The 19721-nt window shown below is 45.8% G+C and overlaps 1 protein-coding gene across 3 annotated transcripts in view; it reads right to left on the reverse strand.

Moving 5' to 3' along the window:
* AFAP1 (actin filament associated protein 1) overlaps positions 1-19721 on the reverse strand; it is a 154797-nt gene that overhangs the window by 130670 nt on the left and 4406 nt on the right. For 2 of the 3 annotated variants that reach the window (XM_082462558.1, XM_082462556.1), the window contains one exon: positions 6654-6711. The exons of the other annotated variant lie outside the window; for it this stretch is intronic. In XM_082462558.1, the coding sequence (XP_082318684.1) occupies positions 6654-6666 (13 nt within the window). In that variant the 5' untranslated portion in view covers positions 6667-6711. Of the gene's footprint in view, positions 1-6653; positions 6712-19721 lie in introns of those variants that run through there. 3 annotated transcript variants of the gene reach the window in all.

Genomic DNA, 19721 nt, shown 5'->3' on the forward strand with positions numbered 1-19721 from the left:
TACAGTGAGGTCCAATTAGACCCAGAGGTGAAAGAAGGGGAATAAGAACATGGAGGTTTCTAGTCTGAAAGACGGATGAGTAAGGATGCCATAAACTGAGTAAAAACAAACCAGGCAGGAGAAGCAGGTCTGGAAGAATGATGTGGATAGGTTGGATTTGAGATGCAGGAGCAACTCCAGGTGAGGGACACATGCGATCATTTTTGATTTCCCAAGTCCAGCACAGACCAGACTGGACACTTAAAATTGGGGAAGGGAAGGAAGGCACGTAAAGGAACTCGGTGGCAACCGCCATTAGGTGGCTAGTCTCCAGATGCTGGAGGCTGGGACAGAATGTAAGCAATCATCAACATGTCAAGTTCACCGGCTCCTTTACCTAGTCAACAGCTGTCTGAGTGCCTGGATGAGCTGGACGCCCCTGCAGAACCTGTTCCACAACCTGGAGCTCAGAACCGAACAAGAGACACAAATGACCAGGCAATCCATGAATCACAATAGAAGTGCCTGCAGTGAAGGAGCAGCAGAAGCGGTAGCAAAAGTTCATTCACGTTTTGTTTTGTTTTTTAATTTTTATTTATTTATTTATTTATTTTTGGGTGTGTTAGGTCTTCGTTTCTGTGCGAGGGCTTTCTCCAGCTGCGGAGAGCAGGGGCCACTCTTCATCGCGGTGCGCGGGCCTCTCACTATCGCGGCCTCTCTTGTTGTGGAGCACAGGCTCTAGAGCGCAGGCTCAGTAGTCATGGCTCACGGGCCCAGTCGCTCCGCGGCGTGTGGGATCTTCCCAGACCAGGGCTCGAACCCGTGTCCCCTGCATTGGCAGACAGACTCCCAACCACTGCGCCACCAGGGAAGCCCACGTTTTCTGTTTTTTAATGTGCACCAGTCTGCTGTTCAAACATCATCAAGGCGATACCCTTCAGAGTATCCTCAGAACCACTCAGAGGCCTTATCAAAACAAAAATTCTGATTCCACAGGTGGGGGCATTGGTAACAAGCTCCCAAGTGACAGAGATGCGCGGGCCGGAGCACCGCCCTTGGAGAATCACTGCTCCCAGGGACAAGAAGAGGAAGGGGCAGGGCTGGCCCGAGACAAGATACTGGGAAGGGTCTTAACGCAGAGGAGCCATTCTGCCCCTGGCCACTAACTCAGCATTTGCCCTTGATCGAGTCATCTAAATCCTCCAAGCCTTGATTTCCTAATGTCAAAATGAGAGTAATCACTGCCATGACAGCCTTCAGAAGGAAAGCAAATTAAATGTGTGGTGAAGGAAATAGTATACTTTTCAAATTTATGGTAACTTCTGAAGGGTGGGATTAGAGTGATTTTTAAAACATTCACGTGTGTACTTTTCTGCATTGTTTGATTTCTTTATAATGCGCAAATAAAATCTCAGAAGAACCTCAATGATTTTCAAAAAGCCAAAAGTTCTTATTTAAATTCCTCTAGAAGAGTTTTCCGGTAAATAATGAAACCAGTTGAATGCTTAGCAGCCAGCATGTTTTTAATAATTAAACTTTTTATTTTGAAATAATTGTAGATTTACATGCGGTTATAAGAAAGAAGAAGAAATCCCATACACTCTTCTTTTTAATTTTTATTTTATGTTGGACTACAGTTGATTTAGAATGTTGTGTTAGTTTCAGGTGTATAACAAAGTGATTCACTTATACATACACATGTAATCCCACATACTCTTTGCCCAATTTATCCCAGTAGTAATATCTTGCAAAACTGTAGTACAATCTCACACCAGGATGCTGGCCATCAGAAGAGTCTAATTACAGACCATTTCCAGCACCACAAGGATTCCTCAGTTGCCCTTTTATAGTCACTCCCACTCCCCACCCACCTCCTCCCCCCTTCTTAACCACTGGCCCACTAATCTGCTCACCATTTCTACAATTTTGTCATTTCAAGGATGCTATATATAAATGGATTCCTATACTTATTTAAACTTTGGGAATTGGCTTTCTTTTTCACTCCGTATAATTCTCTGGAGATTCACCCAGGTTATTGTGTGTATTAATGTGTTCCTTTTTATTGCATAGTGTTCCATGCGAGTGGATGTACCACAGCCCTTCAGGGATAAACCCACTCAGCCCCTGAAAACATCTGGGTTGTCTCTAGGTTCTGGGCATTATGAATAAAGCTGCTATGAACATTCACGTTCAGGTTTCTGTGCGAACATTAGTCTTCGTTTCTCTGGATAAATTTGTCCCGGATTGTAATTACTGAGTCCTATGGTAGGTGCGTGTTTAGTTTTGTGTTTGTTTGTTTGTTTTTTAACTTTTTATTTTATATTAGAGCATAGTTGATTAACAATGTTGTGTTAGTTTCAGGTGTACAGCAAAGTGATTCGGTTACACATATACATGTATCTATTCTTTTTCAAATTCTTTTCCCATTTAGGTTGTTACATAATATTGAGCAGAGTGCCCTGTGCTATACAGTAGGTCCTTGTTGGTTATCCATTTTAAATATAGCAGTGCGTACATGTCAATCGCAAACTCCCTAACTATCCCGCATGTTTAGTTTTTTTTAAGAAACTGCCAAACTGTTTTCCAGGGTGGCTGCACCACTTTATGTTCCCATCAGCCACATACGATCCAATTTCTCTGAATCCCCACCAGCATTTGGTGGTGTCACTGTTTTTTATTTTAGCCATTCCTGTAGGTGGGTAGTGATACCACACTGTGGTCTTAATTTGCACTTCCCTGACGGCTAATGATGTTGAAAATATTTTCATGTGCATACTTCTCATCTGTACATCCTCTTTGATGAAATGTCTCCATGTCTTTTACTCATTTGCTAATTAGATTGTTTATTTTACTGTTGAATTTCGAGGTTTTTTTAATATATATTCTAAATACTAGTCCTTTATCACATGCGGTTTGTAAATATTTTCTCCTGGTCTGTAGCTTGTCTTTACATCCTCTTAACACAGTCTTTTCTTTTCCCTCTGCACAGATAACTCAGATGTTTGATTTATTTATTTTTATTAAAGTATAGTTGATTTACAATATTAAATTCGTTTCAGGTGTACAACATAGTGATTCAATGTTTTATAGATCATACTCCATTTAAAGTTATCACAAAATATTGGCTATATTCTCTGTGCTCTACAGTACATCCAACTTATCAGTTTTTCCTTTTATGGCCTGTGTTTTCTGTGTCGAGTCCAAGGAAGAATTCTTTGCCTAGCTCTAAATCTCAAAGAGTTTCTATGTTTTTGTTTCCTCAGAGCTTTATAGTTTTACATTTAAGTCTGTGATCCATTTTGAGTTAATTTTTGTATATAAGGTGTGATGTTTAGGTCAAGGTTTTGTTTTGTTTTGTTTTGTTTTTTTGGTCTGTGGATGTCCAATTGCTCCAGGCAATGAGCTCCATTTTTTTAATGAAATTAAAAATATGCTAGCGTGTCATCCATATTACAGGTAAGTATTGTTTTGTGAAGCTTTAATTCTAATTGTATACTGAACAATGTAAAATGTCTAGTTTGAAAGTTTGAAAAATATAACTCTAAGTATTTTTTCCTAAATATTCTGATTTCTACCTATAATATCAGATCCTGTTGACATGAGTACCACAAGCAAAGCCTGAACAACAGCTAAAAATGTATAATAATTAAAATGATTAGTATGTGTGTCTATTAATTAGTTTTATTTCCCATTAATTGTGGGGGGAAAGGTCATCATTGTAAAGCCCTGTGACTGGAAAATAAATATTTATATCCAAAGCAAACCTAAAGTGTTATTTCTCTATATTGCAAAATTCAGGGCTGAAATTTAAACTTTCAAATACTTCGTATTTATTGAAGGCAGGAAAGTTTAGTTCAAGGAAATGTCTAGGGTCAATAACAAAGATACAAAAAGGCCCTCTACATCATAGCAATTCCAATCCAAGTTCAGCTCCTTGGCCCCAGGATTTAAGAGCCCATTTTGGAATCAGACCATCTGTCTGACGCAGACAATCTGTGTTTAGTTCGACTTTGCCACTTTCTAGCTGTGTGACTTTGGGAGGGCCCCTCAAGCACTCTGAGCTGAACACCCGCCTCAGTAACTGGGGGGAAACACAACCTATCCCAGCTGGTTGAGTGTGAGGACTGAAAGCCACTCCTCAATGCCTGGTACACGGTCAGCCTCTCAGTTAAGAGTAGCTATTATCGGGATTCCCTGGTGGCGCAGTGGTTGAGAATCTGCCTGCCAATGCAGGAGACACGGGTTCGAGGCCTGGTCTGGGAAGATCCCACATGCCGCGGAGCGGCTGGGCCCGTGAGCCACAACTACTGAGCCTGCGCGTCTGGAGCCTGTGCTCTGCAACAAGAGAGGCCGCGATAGTGAGAGGCCCGCGCACCGCGATGAAGAGTGGCCCCCGCTCGCCGCAACTGGAGAAAGCCCTCACACAGAAACGAAGACCCAACACAGCCATAAATAAATAAATAAAATTAAAAAAAAAATAAAAAAGAGTAGCTATTATCATCATTGAAGGGAAGTAAAAACTTTTTCACTGTCCCAGGCTCACTCTTCATGCAATTAGCAAAGAACAGCAAATGAAGGAAACCAAAATACTTGCTCAATTTTTCATAAGAAATGTTTTTAAGAAAGAAAGAAAGAAAACAGGGAGAAGGAGGAGAAGGAAGAGGAGGCACAGGAAGGACAGAGGTCTGGCACCTCGCAAATGCCAGGACGACACTCATTACAGGCCTTGTTGACTTGTACAGTCATCAGAGACCACCGCATGGGGAGGGTACTTCCTCTATCCAGAGCACCATCTCCCAAGGTGCTCAGAAATCGGGAACACCTTGAAACGGGCAGCATGCTTTGGACAGGAGAGCTACCACCTCCTTACAGAAATCACAGCCCAAAAAGTGACCCACGTCAACTGGCCAACTGCTATAAATACTTGATGGCAGAAGCTGATGTCATGGCTTCTGTACGGGAGACACCCAAATCAAACTTGCCAAAATAGCAGGGAAAGCATATAGCAGAAACCCATGCCACTGTGTGCGAGTCTGATGCCGTTGCTACAGAAACATTTATAACCCGTGACCCCACTGCCCTGAGTGCTACTTCTGTCCACATTTCCCAGAGCTCTGTGATTTTTGCGCTCGCAGAACATGTGTATCAACCAGCAAACTGCCAGGCCCTGCTCTAACCCTGCAGCCCCGCAGCAAAACCCAAAGACAAGTGAAAAGTTTTCTTCCAAGTGGGAAAGAGCAGGAAAGTCTGATCCATCCCAACAGCATCAAATCCACTTACCAGGAGACACCCACCTAGCTGCTGGCAGGCACATCACTCTAGTCCCTGGGTGGCTCCCCTTCCACAGGAGTCGGGGGGTGACAGCAGGCCAGCTAGAGGGGCACCAGCACTAACCTTTGAGGCCGTGACTCGGGCAGTTTTAAATCAACGGTCACTCGGTCTCAGGTGAGCCATAATCTAAATCAAAATCAGGTCTCTCTGGAAGCGTCTGTACAAGAACTGGGCCTCGGGCCAGAGTGGCGCAAACATCGACGTCGCAAGCAGTGTCCAGAGACCCCCTCCGTGTGCCCTCTGCTCCCCACAGGGCCCCTCCCTCCTTGCACGAGTGGGGCCCCGTGCCTGTGGACCGTCTCACTGTTACCCCATCCCAAAAGTGCTTTCAGGAAAAGCTTCCAGGACAGCACCCAACACACAGGATGCACTCAATAAATACTTCCTGAAATGAGCAAATGTAAATTACTTCAATTTAACAAGACTTTTGAAAAATGTGTTGTCTCTCTTGGAAATAATGCCACGAGCTTGAGCAAGCAGCTTAGCTGCGCTCTACTACAGTTTTATCAAGTAAAATGTTTAATAATAACAGTGTTCATCCACAGGGTGGTTGGGAAAAATCATAAGACCTAATTCGTGTGGCGAGCTTAGCAAACAGGACCTGGCACACGGCGAATGCACAGTCAACGCCAGCTGTCATGAGCTATTAGTACCTGGCTCTCCCAGGGCAAAAGGAGTATATCATATCCAAATGTATCGTCATAAAAGGCTGTCCCTGTGTACTGCTGGGGTAGAGCTGTGGAACAGCATGTATCAAATGCTATTTTGTTTTTGTTTTTTAAAAATATCCCCAAAATGTACATATATATTTGCATGTATACTGGAAAAGATCTGAAAGGAAATACAGCAGTTGTTAAATAGTGGTCACCCTGGGACTTCCCTGGTGGCGCAGTGGTTAGGAATCCACCTGCCAATGCAGGGGACACAGGTTCGATCCCTGGTCCAGGAAGATCCCACGTGCCGTGGAGCAACTAAGCCCGTGTGTCTCAACTACTGAGCCTGTGCTCTACAGCCCGCGAGCCACAACTACTGAGCCCGTGCACCACGACTACTGAAGCCCATGCGCTCTAGGGCCCACATGCTGCAACTACTGAGCCCACGTGCTGCATCTACTGAAGCCCACACGCCTAGAGCCCGTGCTCAGCAATAAGAGAAGCCATCGTAATGAGAGGCCCGCACACCACGAAGAGTAGCCCTCACTCGCCGCAACTAGAGAAAGCCCGCACGCAGCAACGAAGACCCAACGCAGCCAAAAGAAAAAAAAAAAAATAGCGGTCACCCCAAAGACAGCAAGAAAAGAAAGATTTACCTTTGCTCTTCATCTTATGTACTATTTCAATTACCTTCAGTGAGCATCTATTCCTTCTATAAAGTTTTTCCAAAAAATTCACTGCAAATTTTCTGGAGAAACAAGGGGGTGCATCAGGAAGGTGGAAACAGAGGACAAAACTGAATGAACCTAAGTGTCGAGTCCAAGCTGGGCAAGCCCCTGTGAACCACAGCACATCTTTCTGCAAACTCAGGACACCATCCTCCACCTTCCGGCTGGTGAGATAATCCAGGACACGGACACTGAGATTTTTCTCAGCAACCTCGTGCCTTTTTGCTTGTGTCTTCCTCAGATCACATCAAGCACCCTGAGGGATTTGGAACCACCCTTCCAAATGCCTTCGGTCTGTACCCCTGCCCAGCGCTGTCAGCTTCCATCCTGTGTCTGAAACTAGATTGCAACCCTAGTGGTTACAAATGCGCCTGGCGTTTCCTTGTTGTTTCCACTGTACTTGGCACGGTGCAGAGAACAGGTCAGCGGCTGACCACGCTGGAAGGCACCTTAGGAAACACACCATCTGCCATTCTACTTACAGAGACACAGACCAGGGAGTGGACCTGGCTTTTTTTGGTAACTCAACTAGTTACCTGCTGGAAGGAGGGCAGAGCCAGGTCTCGGGACTCCCAGGTTGATAGGCAGCCCCATAAGAACTGCTGATGTTTCTTCTGCCTTGAAAACATGCACCACTACAGACGATGAAGATGATTTCTCACGAAACTTCTCGGCCCAGAGCCCTGAACTCACACTGTTAGAAAAACAGTAAAGTCCAATGAGACAGCAAGATGACCCATCACAAAGAGAATGTGGCCAAGATGGGGAAGGGAATTCACACAGGTTATCACGAGCTCCATAACCAAAACAAAAACCAAACAAAGAAACCCCACCTGAGTAGGAAAGATGCAAAATAGATCTATGACACTAGTAACATCATTGTTAAAATGCAGAGCTATCAGATAAGCGTGTGTACGCTTTAAGGATGAATGCAAAATTTCCCCATTTTTGGAATAAGAGGGCTACCTGGAATTTGTAAGAAAGGCTATTTACACAGTGTTATTTGATTCCTACATCATAAATAAATAAATATATGTTTATAGTCACATACACACACAATCAATTCATATATGAATTACATTATTCAGTTCATATATGTGGGAAGTTTGACAATATCAAAATAACCATGCACAATCTTTCTGGACCAAATTTATAATTTGGTATTCAATGCTCCATATTTGGGGGTCACCCTTCTCTGGATGACAGCAAAACCCAGTGGCTTTAGAAGCAGATTTTATGCTATCACTATAATGGATAAAGGAAAGAAGGAAAGCTAATTTAATTATCAAGGGAGTGAACTTCATTGCTAAACTATATTTGTGTCTCAAGACAATCTTCTAACTCATATGGAAAATACAGTTCACTGAACACAGAAGACCTTCCCAAATTAAAAGGGTTACTAACAAAGTTCTCTTTCTCTTACCAAGAAAATTGCAATCCTTAAAAGACAAGTGGCCTGGACTTCTCCCTTAGAATATATCTTTATAGCAGAAGGTTTGCAACATCAAAAGAGAATTTAGATATGTTTTGAGAGTAAAAAGCAGAAAAATCTACATTATTTTATGATCTGCATTGCCTTTTCAGGACTGTCCTAGACTCTCAATAAAAAATTCTCTAAATCAAAAAATCCCCACCCCAAAAAAGGCTTATAATCTAGGAGAAGGACTAAATAGAGCCTAAGTATTATCTTGTCAAAACCAATATATATTTCATACCAGCTTGCCTCCAAAGAAAACAAAACTTGAAATTAGAAGACCAAGTTCAGGTCTGAGCTTAACCATCTACTGTGGGTTCTGCCTAATCTCTCTTAGCTTCAGTTCTCTAGTCTCTAAAATAGGATCAAGCCCAACAGTTTAGAGTCACTCTGAATGTGAGTGTGAAGAACTTCTTCCAGAAGGCGTGATGTCCAAACAACTCCTAACACATCTAATTTTTTATTTTATATTTTTACCAACAAGAGAAAGATGAAAGACAATATACAATGACAATGGCCAGACCATATAAAAGCAGAGATCTGACCCTCGGCCCACAGCCGCCAGCCCCGGGAGCCAGCCTGCTGGGGGTCAGACCTGCAGGAGGGCAGACTGCTGTCTCTAGTGACAAGCCAGGAAGCCAAACAGCCACCCCTGTGAAAATCGGCCAGGACTCGATCAATACCGACGGACTCCATAACTGTTGTCCTGCTTCCAACTCAGGACCAACCCCAGAAGGTCCCACCTGCTCCCTGACCAGTCACAAGGAATGCCCCCCCTTCTAGACACCCCCCCAGCCCCCCAGGCCTCCAGCCCCATCAGGCACCCTGAGCCCCCTTTTCTCCACTGGGAAGTTCGCCCATGCCTCTGCCTGCCTCTGGGTCTCTGCCAGGCACAAGTGATTGTGGCCGACTCCCTTGCTACAAGCCAGCTCTGAATAAATAGCTTTTGCCTTTCCCATGTGGTCGCTCTTTGTCTATTTCCACAGAGAAAAGTCTTAAACCAGGGGCTTCCCTCCAGATGGTCAGTCCCTAACTTAGAAGCCCAGTGAGGCAGATTCCAAGTCTAGAGAGACTTCCCTCTCCAGGCCCTCTTTCCACAAAACCTCACTTCCTCGAGCTCTCAGTCACTCCCCCGCCGTCCAGGGAAGTAACCAAGTGTTAAGGAAAGATCAAGGGCTTTGAGGTCAAACCCCTGAGTTCATCAAGGATTTCATTTTTCCACTTATAATTATGTGACCTTGAGCAACTTTCTTAACATCTCTAAGCCTCCGTCTTCATCTTCAATAGAAATATTCACCTCTAAGATTGTATCAAATGGGACACTTATGTGAGGTAGCTGACGAGTACTGCGTGCTCAGCAGGTGCGGGCCCCCTCCTCCCGGCCCACCTTCCCCCGCAAGGAGGAACACAAGACGCCCCAAGAGAAGACTGGTGACCCCCGCACCTGGGTACCTTTTATTCACACGAGTCGCAGGGGTATCCAGACTGCTACCAAAAGACAAGATTTGTTTCCAGTGTTCAACTGGGTATGGGTCACTTCTAACTCACATTATATGCTCCATAATAAGGAAGTGATTTTTCTACACTACCCCACAGTTGTACTTTTAGCAGACTTTATTAACTCTAAATCCACTTCAGAACCAAAAACAAAACTTTAATCTGTGACACTGTTATAAGCAGAAAGGGACCTATGAGACAAACTGAACTTTTGTCCAAAGAAAAAAAAAAAGAAAGCGGTCCTGGAACACTGGGCTGGCTGTGAGAATGTGAGAACATTACTTATGTTCACAGGGGGCTGGACAAATACCTGCCCTGCCCTGGCAGGCTCAGAAGTTGGGTTTATTGGCACCTCGTACCATCTGCTCCAGGAAGAGGACCAGCACACAGGTTGTTCGTGCAGTCAAGGTCACCCATCACGGGTAAAGGTCTCCTTCTTCCTCTTCCGTCCAAGTGGTCCAGGTCATGAGGCTGCTCCAGGGCCTCTTCGTCAGAGGAGTGAGCCCAGCCACCTTGGCCTTTTTCTCTGGCAATATCACCCCTTCTCCCTCCACCTTCCAACCAGCTAGACTAACCTGAAGAGTACCTCTGTTCAGTCTTCAAGGGGTCCCAGCCAGGGTTTAGAACAATTCCAAGATTTAGGTTCAGGCTTAAAGAGGTAAAGAAACCTCAGGTAGACACACCACTTTGACAAATATCACGTGGACTCTCGCTGGAGGCAAGGTTTGCGAGCATGAGGTTTCCATGCGCAATCCAGAATGATCGCTCAGAGCTCTGGAGCCAGGCTGCCTGGGCTCACACCCCAACTCCAACACTTCCTGGCTGTGTGATGTTGGACAAGGCCCCCAACCTCTCTGTGCCTCAGTTTCCTCACTGTAAAACAGTCACAGTAATAGGGCTGCTCTAGGGACTTCCCTGGTGGCGCAGTGGTTAAGAATCTGCCTGCCAATGCAGGGGACACGGGTTCGAGCCCTGGTCCGGGAAGATCCCACACGCCGTGGAGCCGCTAAACCTGTGCGCCACGACTACTGAGCCTACGCTCTAGAGCCCGCAAGCCACAACTACTGAGCCCGTGCGCCACAACTACTGAGCCCGTGCGCCACAACTACTGAGCCTACGCTCTAGAGCCCACGAGCCACAACTACTGAGCCCGCGTGCCACAACTACTGAAGCCCGCGTGCCACAACTACTGAAGCCCACGTGCCTAGAGCCCATGCTCCGCAACAAGAGAAGCCACCGCAATGAGAAGCCCACGCACCGCAAAGAAGAGTAGCCCCCGCTCGCCGCAACTAGAGAAAGCCCGTGTGCAGCAACAAAGACCCAATGCAGCCAAAAATAAAATAAATAAATAAAAATTTTAAAAAAAAAAGGGCTGCTCTAAAAATAAAATGAGTTGGCATGGAGAGGGAGTTCCATAGACACGTCCTGAATACCGAATAAACGGTAGATATTATTAAATATATATGTATACTCCCATTATATTTATAATGCACAAAAAACGTGTGGAATACAAGCTTCACTAGTAACAGTGGTTACCCTAGAGGAGGGGTGCAAACTTCAGCATTTTACTCTATGTGTCTATGCCTATATCACCCGAAATATTTAAACAAATGTGTGTGTGTCTAAATTTGCTCCAAGACAGGTAGCTGGACCATGTGATTCTGACCCCCAAAAATCTTCGAATCATAATGAGATTGTTCCAGGAAGGTAAAGTAATGGAAGTGAGAGAAATCAAGTCTTGTTCCAGTGTAAGTGCTTTGAGGTCATTTAAATGAACTGGTACACAACCAATGCACATGCTCCGAGCCCTTTCTTACTGTCATAATACAAAACGTCTGGGTTCTCTGGACCTCCCTTTACCTACGAAGTCACAGTTCAAGTTACGGACCCAGCACTTGGACTCAGCTCTGCTTTGCAGTCCAAGCTTTCTCACATCACATCGATGCATTTTTCGACCGGCAGCTTTAGCTGAATTGAAACTGCCACCAATCCCACTGTGACACAATCCCCCGGCTCCGCCGTGCACGACTCAGGGAGTCCCGAGATAAAGCAGGCGTCTGGCTGCTAGTGAAGAGCCCAACCTTCACCTATTTATAGTAACAAACCCCCTTCCTTCCTCCCCAGGCTCTACCCGAAGTCACCTTCTTCTAGGCTCTTTCACCTACCTCACGGTGGCCCGGCCAGGAGGACCCCTCGTCATCTCCTCACGAGGAAAGGCTGTAACTACTATAAACAGGGCCAGTCAGCCTCGTTCCACTCAGTGCTCACCGGACGCCCCCCCCCCAACGTCCACCGCTCCCCTCAGAGAGGAAGCCCGGCCATCCTGGACTCTTCCTCTGGCGACAGGTACTGCACTGCCCTCCTATGGACGCGGCTCACGGAAGGTTAAGGGACCAGCCCAAGATTCCACACTGTTGATGAGTGGGTGGCAGAGCCGGAACGCCAGCCCCGGTCCGACAGGGCCTGTGATGCTGGCCGCCCTGCCTAAGGCCCAATGGATACTGACAGATGGCCAGAAATGCCTCCTGCTGTGGTATGAAGGATGGTCCAGTCTCGGGAAGGAGGCAGGGTGGGAATCAGTAGAAACCCTTCCGTTCCGGGAGGTTATCCCATTCGGGGGACACACTAACTATTCTGGGTCTTGTCTTTTCAGGTGAAACGTCTCTCGGCGCTGGTGGCAGCTGTCTTTGTGCAGCTGGAGGCTCGGGGCCCCCGTCTGGTGACACTCCTCTGCGCCGCGCCTGATGGGAGGCCCGCTGGCGGGAGATGCAGGCTTCTCTCTCACAGCCCAGGCTGCCCCAATCTGCTGAACGCCCAAAACTAAACGCAGGACTTGCAGAAATTAACGGCGCAGACATGACACCTTTTTCTGCGCTGAGAAATAGAGAATTCAGGAAAAGGCGTCGGAGTGAGACTAAGCGGCTGGAATCTTCAGAGCTGAGAAAGCCTCAGAGCCTCAGTTCCACCGTGGAAACCCAACGCCCCCTGCACGGTCCCCCTCAGAACCGCCCCCTCGCAGGTGCCTGCCCACCCCCCTCTCCGAAACCCCAGTGTCCTGCGCACCCCTCCCCGACAGCATCTGTCACGGCCTCTACGGTCAGTCCCGTACACATGGCCCCCCACTGTGTGCAGCTGCCTGGGCGGGGACCCCTGCACACACACCCTCTGAACCACTGAGTGGGGAAGGGAAGGGATGCAGGGGCACAGACACCGAAGACCCACCAGGAGCGCCAGGAGCGCCATGCAGGTCAACAGCGGGAACAGCGACAGGTCTGGCCGGCTCTGAGAGGCTGCACTGTAACAGCTCTCGGGCACAGCGGTCACCTGGCGTCAGTGGCTGGAAAGCCCTAACAAAGAAGGAGGCCGGGCCACACGCTAGTCAGATCCCACCTACTACGTGACCTTGAGCGAGTTCCTCCCTGCCTCTTCACCTCAGTGTTTTCATCGCCATGTAACTGACAAACAACACTGTATTAGTTTCAGGCAGACAACATAAGGATTGGACACGTGTGTACTGTGAAAGGATCACAGTAAGTCTCCTTAGCGTCCATCACTGCACGTAGTTACAGTTTTTGCGTGTGTGTGTGTGTGTGTGATGTGAACTCAAGATCTACTCTCTCAGGAACTTTTAAATACACAATACGGTATTGTTAACCCTGGCCACCACGAGACTTCCGTCTCATTTTGGCAACTGCAAATTGAGAACATTACCTACCCCACGAAGTTGCTGAACGGACTAGAAGAGATACAGATGTAAAGTGTCTGGCACGGTGCCTAGGACATAGTAAGCGCTCAGCAAACGGTGCCGGTAGCGATGGGGGTGGTGATACAAACTCCGAAAGGCTATTAACATTAGCCTTTTTGAACCATTTGGTCTCCCTTATCGTGAAGACACAGCACGTCTGAGCTTCTTAGAGGGTCCTACAGACTGAATGTCTGTGTCCCCTCAAAATTCCAGTAACCTCCAGTGTCTCAGTATTTGGAGGGGGGCCTCTGGGAAATGAATAGGTCATAAGGGTGGAGCCCCCCTGTATGGGATTAGTTCCCTTATAAAAGAGACCCTAGTCAGCATCCTCGCCCCTTCCACCAGGCGAGGACACAGCAAGAATATGCTGTCTTGAACCAGGTTCTCACCAGACAAGGAACCTGCCGGCACCTCGATCTCGGACTTCCAGCCTCCAGAACTGTGAGAAACAAATTTCTGTTGTTTATGAGCCTCCCAGTCTATGGCATTCTGTTATGGCAACCTGAACAAACTAAGACAGAGGGTCACACTTCAAGCACAGAAGACTCAAACAATCAACCCATCTGGAGAGAAAAATCTCACGTAACTGAGGACCTCCCAACACACAAATCTGTATTCATGGGAAGAGGGGATTTAAAAAGAAAGCATCATGCCTCACATCCTCAAGAGCCATTCTGACTCTCACAGTTAAAGTAACTCAGAATCACATGCTGTCAATGTCTGGGAAAACCCTGTACAGGTTTCAAAAGTCATTCAAAAAGTATGGCTCCAAAACAGTTTTCAGAGGTATTCTCCTTTCTCTTCGGACATCCGCCACAAACCTCTTCACGAAATACCCACCTAGGAGGCACCGTGTCCCGCTGCCAACAAGCCATTTCTGTAAACTCCTTCTGACAGAAAGGTCCAGACTAGATGACAGTCCCCAAACCTAGCTCCACCTACCATGGCAAAAAATACCCCTCGTTTGGGAATTCCCTGGCGGTCCAGTGGTTAGGATTCCTCGCTTTCACTGCCAAGGGCCCGGGTTCGATCCCTGGTCGGGGAACTAAGATCCTACAAGCCGTGCATCACGGCCAAAAAAAAAAAAAAAAACCCTCGTTTGTCACACCACTATCTAACATCCAGAGCAAGAACCCATCATTTTTACTACTTCTTTTTGCTTTTCTTGATAAATTTATGATGAAAGTACAACCCACCATAAGGAGCCTTCTCAGTGCTACTGCCTCCAGAGATGCTGCATAGACCATGGACACTGGGTCAGGTAAAAGGAAACTGGATTTCCAAACCCTGAATTCACTGGTGGCGGCTCCTCACAGAATACTGGGTGGACGATCTTAAGTACACAAAACAGAAGGCAAAGTCAGCTGCAGCGTGGGCATGGATGGAAAAGAGGTGTTCTCAATGGAGGTGTTTGAGGACATACAAAAGCTATCTTCTAGGGAACTCCCTGGTGGTCCAGTGGTTAGGACTCTGCGCTTCCACCGCAGAGGGGCACGGGTTCGATCCCTGGTCGGGAACAGAGATCCCTGCATGCCACTCAGCACGGCCAAAAAAAAAAAAAAGCTACCTTCTAATACCACCAAGGACTGAAAGTTAAGTCTTTTTTCCATATTAGAGAATAGATAACGGGTGGAACAGAAATGTTTCTTTCAAACTACAGAAGTATCATGAAACTACTCTCAAATCCTTCGGGCTTTATTAGATAATCGAGCTGAAAAGCCATGAAAAGATAAACCTTTCCTCCAGGATACAGGTGGAGTAAAACCTCTGACCACATCCTCGAAACAAGGAAAGATGGTATTTTTGAAAAATATTTTCAGGGACTATAAAGGAGCCTTTGAAATTAAAATAATCAGAGCAATACAAAATTCAGAGAAGGGTTTAGAGGAGAAGTTGGAGAAATCCCAAAAAGGAAAACAAAAAGACAAATAAATGGGAAAAGAGAAGACATTTAAGGAGATTCAGGATCAGAACAGAGGACCGGCAGTCTACAGATGGAAGAGGCCCACCCAGTTCCCATCACAATGAATGAGACAAGATCCACATCACTGGCGCGGCCACCACGACATCTGCAAACACGAGGAATATCAAGAAGAGCCTAAAAACTCACACAGAGGAAAACACGGGTCACATACAAAGGAATGGCTCTGGACACATCAACTGTCACGATGAAGTTGGAAGTCAACTGAGCAGTGCCTTCCCAATTCTTCAAGAAAATGATTTCTAACCCAGGATTCTATACTCAGCCAAACTATCAATTGAACGAGAGTAAAACGTTCCAACATTATACAAAATCTCAAAAAAGTGTATTTCTTGGAAAGCTATGGTGAACATGCTCAACCAAAATAAGAGAGAAAACTTTAGAAGGAGGCATCTTACCCGGGAAAGAGGTGAAAGGAATTCTCAGGGCGATAGGGAATGTGCAGCAGGTCTAGGAAGCAACCAATTTAGAGGAAAAGCAGGCTGGTGAGAGGTTCAGGAAGAATTATCCTAAGAAAAGGACAAACTGGATGATGCCCTCTGGTGTGTGAATATACAAAGAGGAGAACGAGGCTTTGGGGGGTGAAGGGGGAGAAGCGACAGCACAGAAAGCTAAGCAAAACAAAGCAGGGCAATTCTCAACTCTAGGAAAAAGAAAAAAAAAAAAAAAACTGTCGAAGAAGGGAAATGTAATCAAAATAGACTACATATCTCAGCTGTGAATAATATTTCCATAATCATAATAAGTGCTGCTGAATATTTAACCAAAACCTTTAACATAATTATACTGAGAGGACAGAGGAAAAAAGAAGTGGGCAGTGCAAGGAGTGGGTAGGTGACCTAAATCGTCTTCTTCCTTAGCAGGATGTCTCTCACCCAGAATCTGGAAGAAATAGCTGAAATGTTGAAAGGGGAAGTCCCTGGGGAGCAGGAATCAGGGTGGAGAAGGGTGGGGTAGGTGATTGCTGGTGTTTTGTTCTAAATCCTGTAGAACTTTTGACGCTTAAAACTATGCGCCTGTATAACTTTGTTTAAAATTGGGTATTTAATTTTTAAACAAAATCTGATACTTGACCGGCAAGAATATCAGATTAAGCAGCGTGTTCTTAAACTTTTTGGAATCCAACCCCTTCGAAAAAGAACGGAAAGCTATAAGTCCTCCCCCCGGTAAACACACACACAGGCACAGACACACAACATTTCTGCAAAGGGTATCAGGCAGTTGGTAAATTCCTGAAGGCCAGGTTAAAAGCCTTAGAATTTCTAGATTCTGCTTTCCTATAGAAGGGAAAAAAAAAATCCTAATGAAAAACTATTAAAAACACCTACACGATCAAATGAGATCATGCTTGGTCTTCGATGCTGGTGACCATCACCTGCTGTTTCCTTGACCGCAAGGTGCACCTCGTTCCTAACTATCAACGAAAGTATTGAACTTTGTTTACTGTGCTTTGCTTCAGCCTTGAAACAGGTTCTCTAAAGCTCAGGAATGTGAATCCCTGTTGGGTTGACTCAGTTGTTTCCATTCTAGAACCGGACATGGAATTATGCACTCTTCACCCCATGAGGAAGAGTCCTTCATGTCCCAAATCCCCCATGTGGGTGTTTTTTCTAACAAAGGAATTACTCTGATGACTTCTTGGCGAAACTTCTGTAATCAGAGTGGCCCACTTAAGTACTCCAAAACACAAAGTTTACTCTGCTTCTGACTGACCTGCTGCTACAAACCCCACCATCAACTCAACATTGAGTCAGAAGAACTTTGTCATTTAACAGCGATCTTAACGGTCCTGCCAATTTGCTTAAAATATCTATGCCTTTTCTTTCTCTGTGAACTGAGGGTGACAATAACAGTGTCACTGGACGCTGTCATAAATGGATTGGGTAATTGTGGGAGGCCCATGTGCATCCCCTGGAACCTGTGATTTGTCACATTTGTCACATTAAAGGGGCTTCGCTACAGACCTCAGACAGGGGTATTAGATAGGGGGATTATCCTGGGGTTCTAGGTGGGCCCAATCTCATTGCATGAGCCCTTAAGAGCAGAGAACTTTCTCCAGGCAGAAGAAGAGAGATGAAGCAGAGGGGACACCTGGACTGGCCAGCCCTTGCTGACTCTGGGACCAGGGGGTTCCGAGCAAGGTCCAGGAAGACGCCTCTAGGAGCTGGGGGCAGTCCCCCAGCTGGCAGCCAGCAAGGAAACAGGGTCCCCGGTCCTACAAGTGCCAGCTACTATCGATATATTCGGTGGACAATCTGAATGAGCTTTCCTGCAGTTCTCCTCCAGATTCTCCAATAAGGAACACAGCCCTGCAGACACCTTGTTTTTTGCCCGGTGAGACCCGAGTCAGACTTCTAACCTACAGACTGTAAGATAATAAATCTGTGTTGTTTTAAGCCACTCAGTGTGGGGCAATTTGTTACAGCAGAAACAGGAAACTCATACAGTGATATATGTGAAAATACCCAGCAGTGTCTGTCATATCATCGACGTTCAACAAGAGTCAACTGACTTCCTTAAATCAAAAGACAGGGACGGCCGTACTCCATCCAAAACAACAGACCATAGACGTGTTCTGATAAATGCAGATTTGGGGAATTATAAATTGCCCAGAATATCTACATATTCTAGGCCTCAGGTAATTCACTGCCCTTCCTTTAATTTATAAACCTTTCACTGCCTGTCTTGCCTGACAAACTCTAAGTGCCACGTAGGAGAATAAATGCTGCGTTGTGTGCACCAAGCCGGCTCCCAAACTCTCCTGCGTACCCCTAGCAGCACCCACCACCTGCACTGAGTGATACCAGGTCTGCTTCTCCCGCTACACTGTGAGCCTCCAGCAATTCTCCAGTGAGGCAATGGGTCCCACCTTCGAACCTCTGCATGTAGCCCATACTCGGGCACATCACGGGTAATCTATCTGAATGGCTGTCAAATGATATGACAGTGTAACTTACCATCTGCGTCTAAAGTATAAACTGCACTGCAGTTTCCAAGGTGGCTTGAGGAGAGAAGGCCCAAGGACACTGTGGTGCTGAGGAAGTTTCAGAGGTGAACAGGCCAGCGTTTTGCTGATCATGGCCTCACGGTGCCTATGCCTTTCCCAGCCTCAGGACAGGGCACTTAGGAACTAAAGTGCCCAGCAATTATGCTTCATTAAAGAAAGTTTCATAGGAACATACATATGAGACAGACTGTTAAAGGCTACATTTCTGCACATTCAGTAGTCTTACTTACAAAAGATTAACGTCTCTGAAACTTGAATTTGATGTTCCCCCAAAAGGCTAAGATATCAAACAACACTGGCCAATGAAAGATAGAAAACAATCTTAAATGAAGTTGCCTGACACCCTTCAAGCTAAGGATCATCTGTACATTAAACATTTGGAGTTTTAAAAAACCCAGATTTGTTACATTCTTAATGAAGCACTTTTTTAAAATCCTTGACAACATACTATTTTACAACTTACAAAATTACGTTACATTCATGATTTCATTTTACCCTCAGAACAATCTCTTGAGCGAGATAGAGCAGGTACTACCAACGATTAACTCCATTTTACAAGTGAGGGAACTGCAGTTCAGAGAAGTACTTGGACTTAACAAAAGTCTTACCGGGGCCAGGTTTCCTGTGCAAAAGAACAGGAGTAAGTTATCTTTACTACATTATTCATATTACATCCTGTCAACATTCAAAACGGTTTTGATGTAGCCAGCAATGACGGACACGTACATGATAAGATCTTTAAAATGGAAAAGAAAGAAGAAAAAACCATTTGGTAGGGCTTCCCTGGTGGCACAGTGGTTAAGAATCTGCCTGCCAATGCAGGGGACACGGGTTCGAGCCCTGGCCCGGGAAGATCCCACATGCCGCGGAGCAACTAAGCCTGTGCGCCACAACTACTGAGCCTGCGCTCTAGAGCCCGCACTCTAGAGCCCGCAAGCCACAACTACTGAGCCCGTGTGCCACAACTACTGAGCCCGTGTGCCTAGAGCCCATGCTCCGCAACAAGAGAAGCCACCGCAATGAGAAGCCTATGCACCGCAACAAAGAGTAGCCCCCACTCGCCGCAACTAGAGAAAACCCACGTGCAGCAACGAAGACCCAACGCAGCCAAAAATTAATTAATTAATTAATTTAAAAAAAAACCATTTGGTAGGTGATGTGGGATGGGGGGGAAGTAACAGCAAAGACTTAGATTTATAGTGTAAGAAAAAATTGATCACTGAATTTCTAGTTCTAGGCAAACAATGCTTAAACAAGATAGTTTATAGAATATCATCATCTTAAAACTAGGGAAAGCACCATCAGTTCTTTAAGGTGGGGCAGATT

This window comes from Balaenoptera physalus (assembly GCF_965194825.1).
Source record: "Balaenoptera physalus genome assembly, chromosome: 5".
Classification (NCBI taxonomy): Eukaryota; Metazoa; Chordata; class Mammalia; order Artiodactyla; family Balaenopteridae; genus Balaenoptera; species Balaenoptera physalus.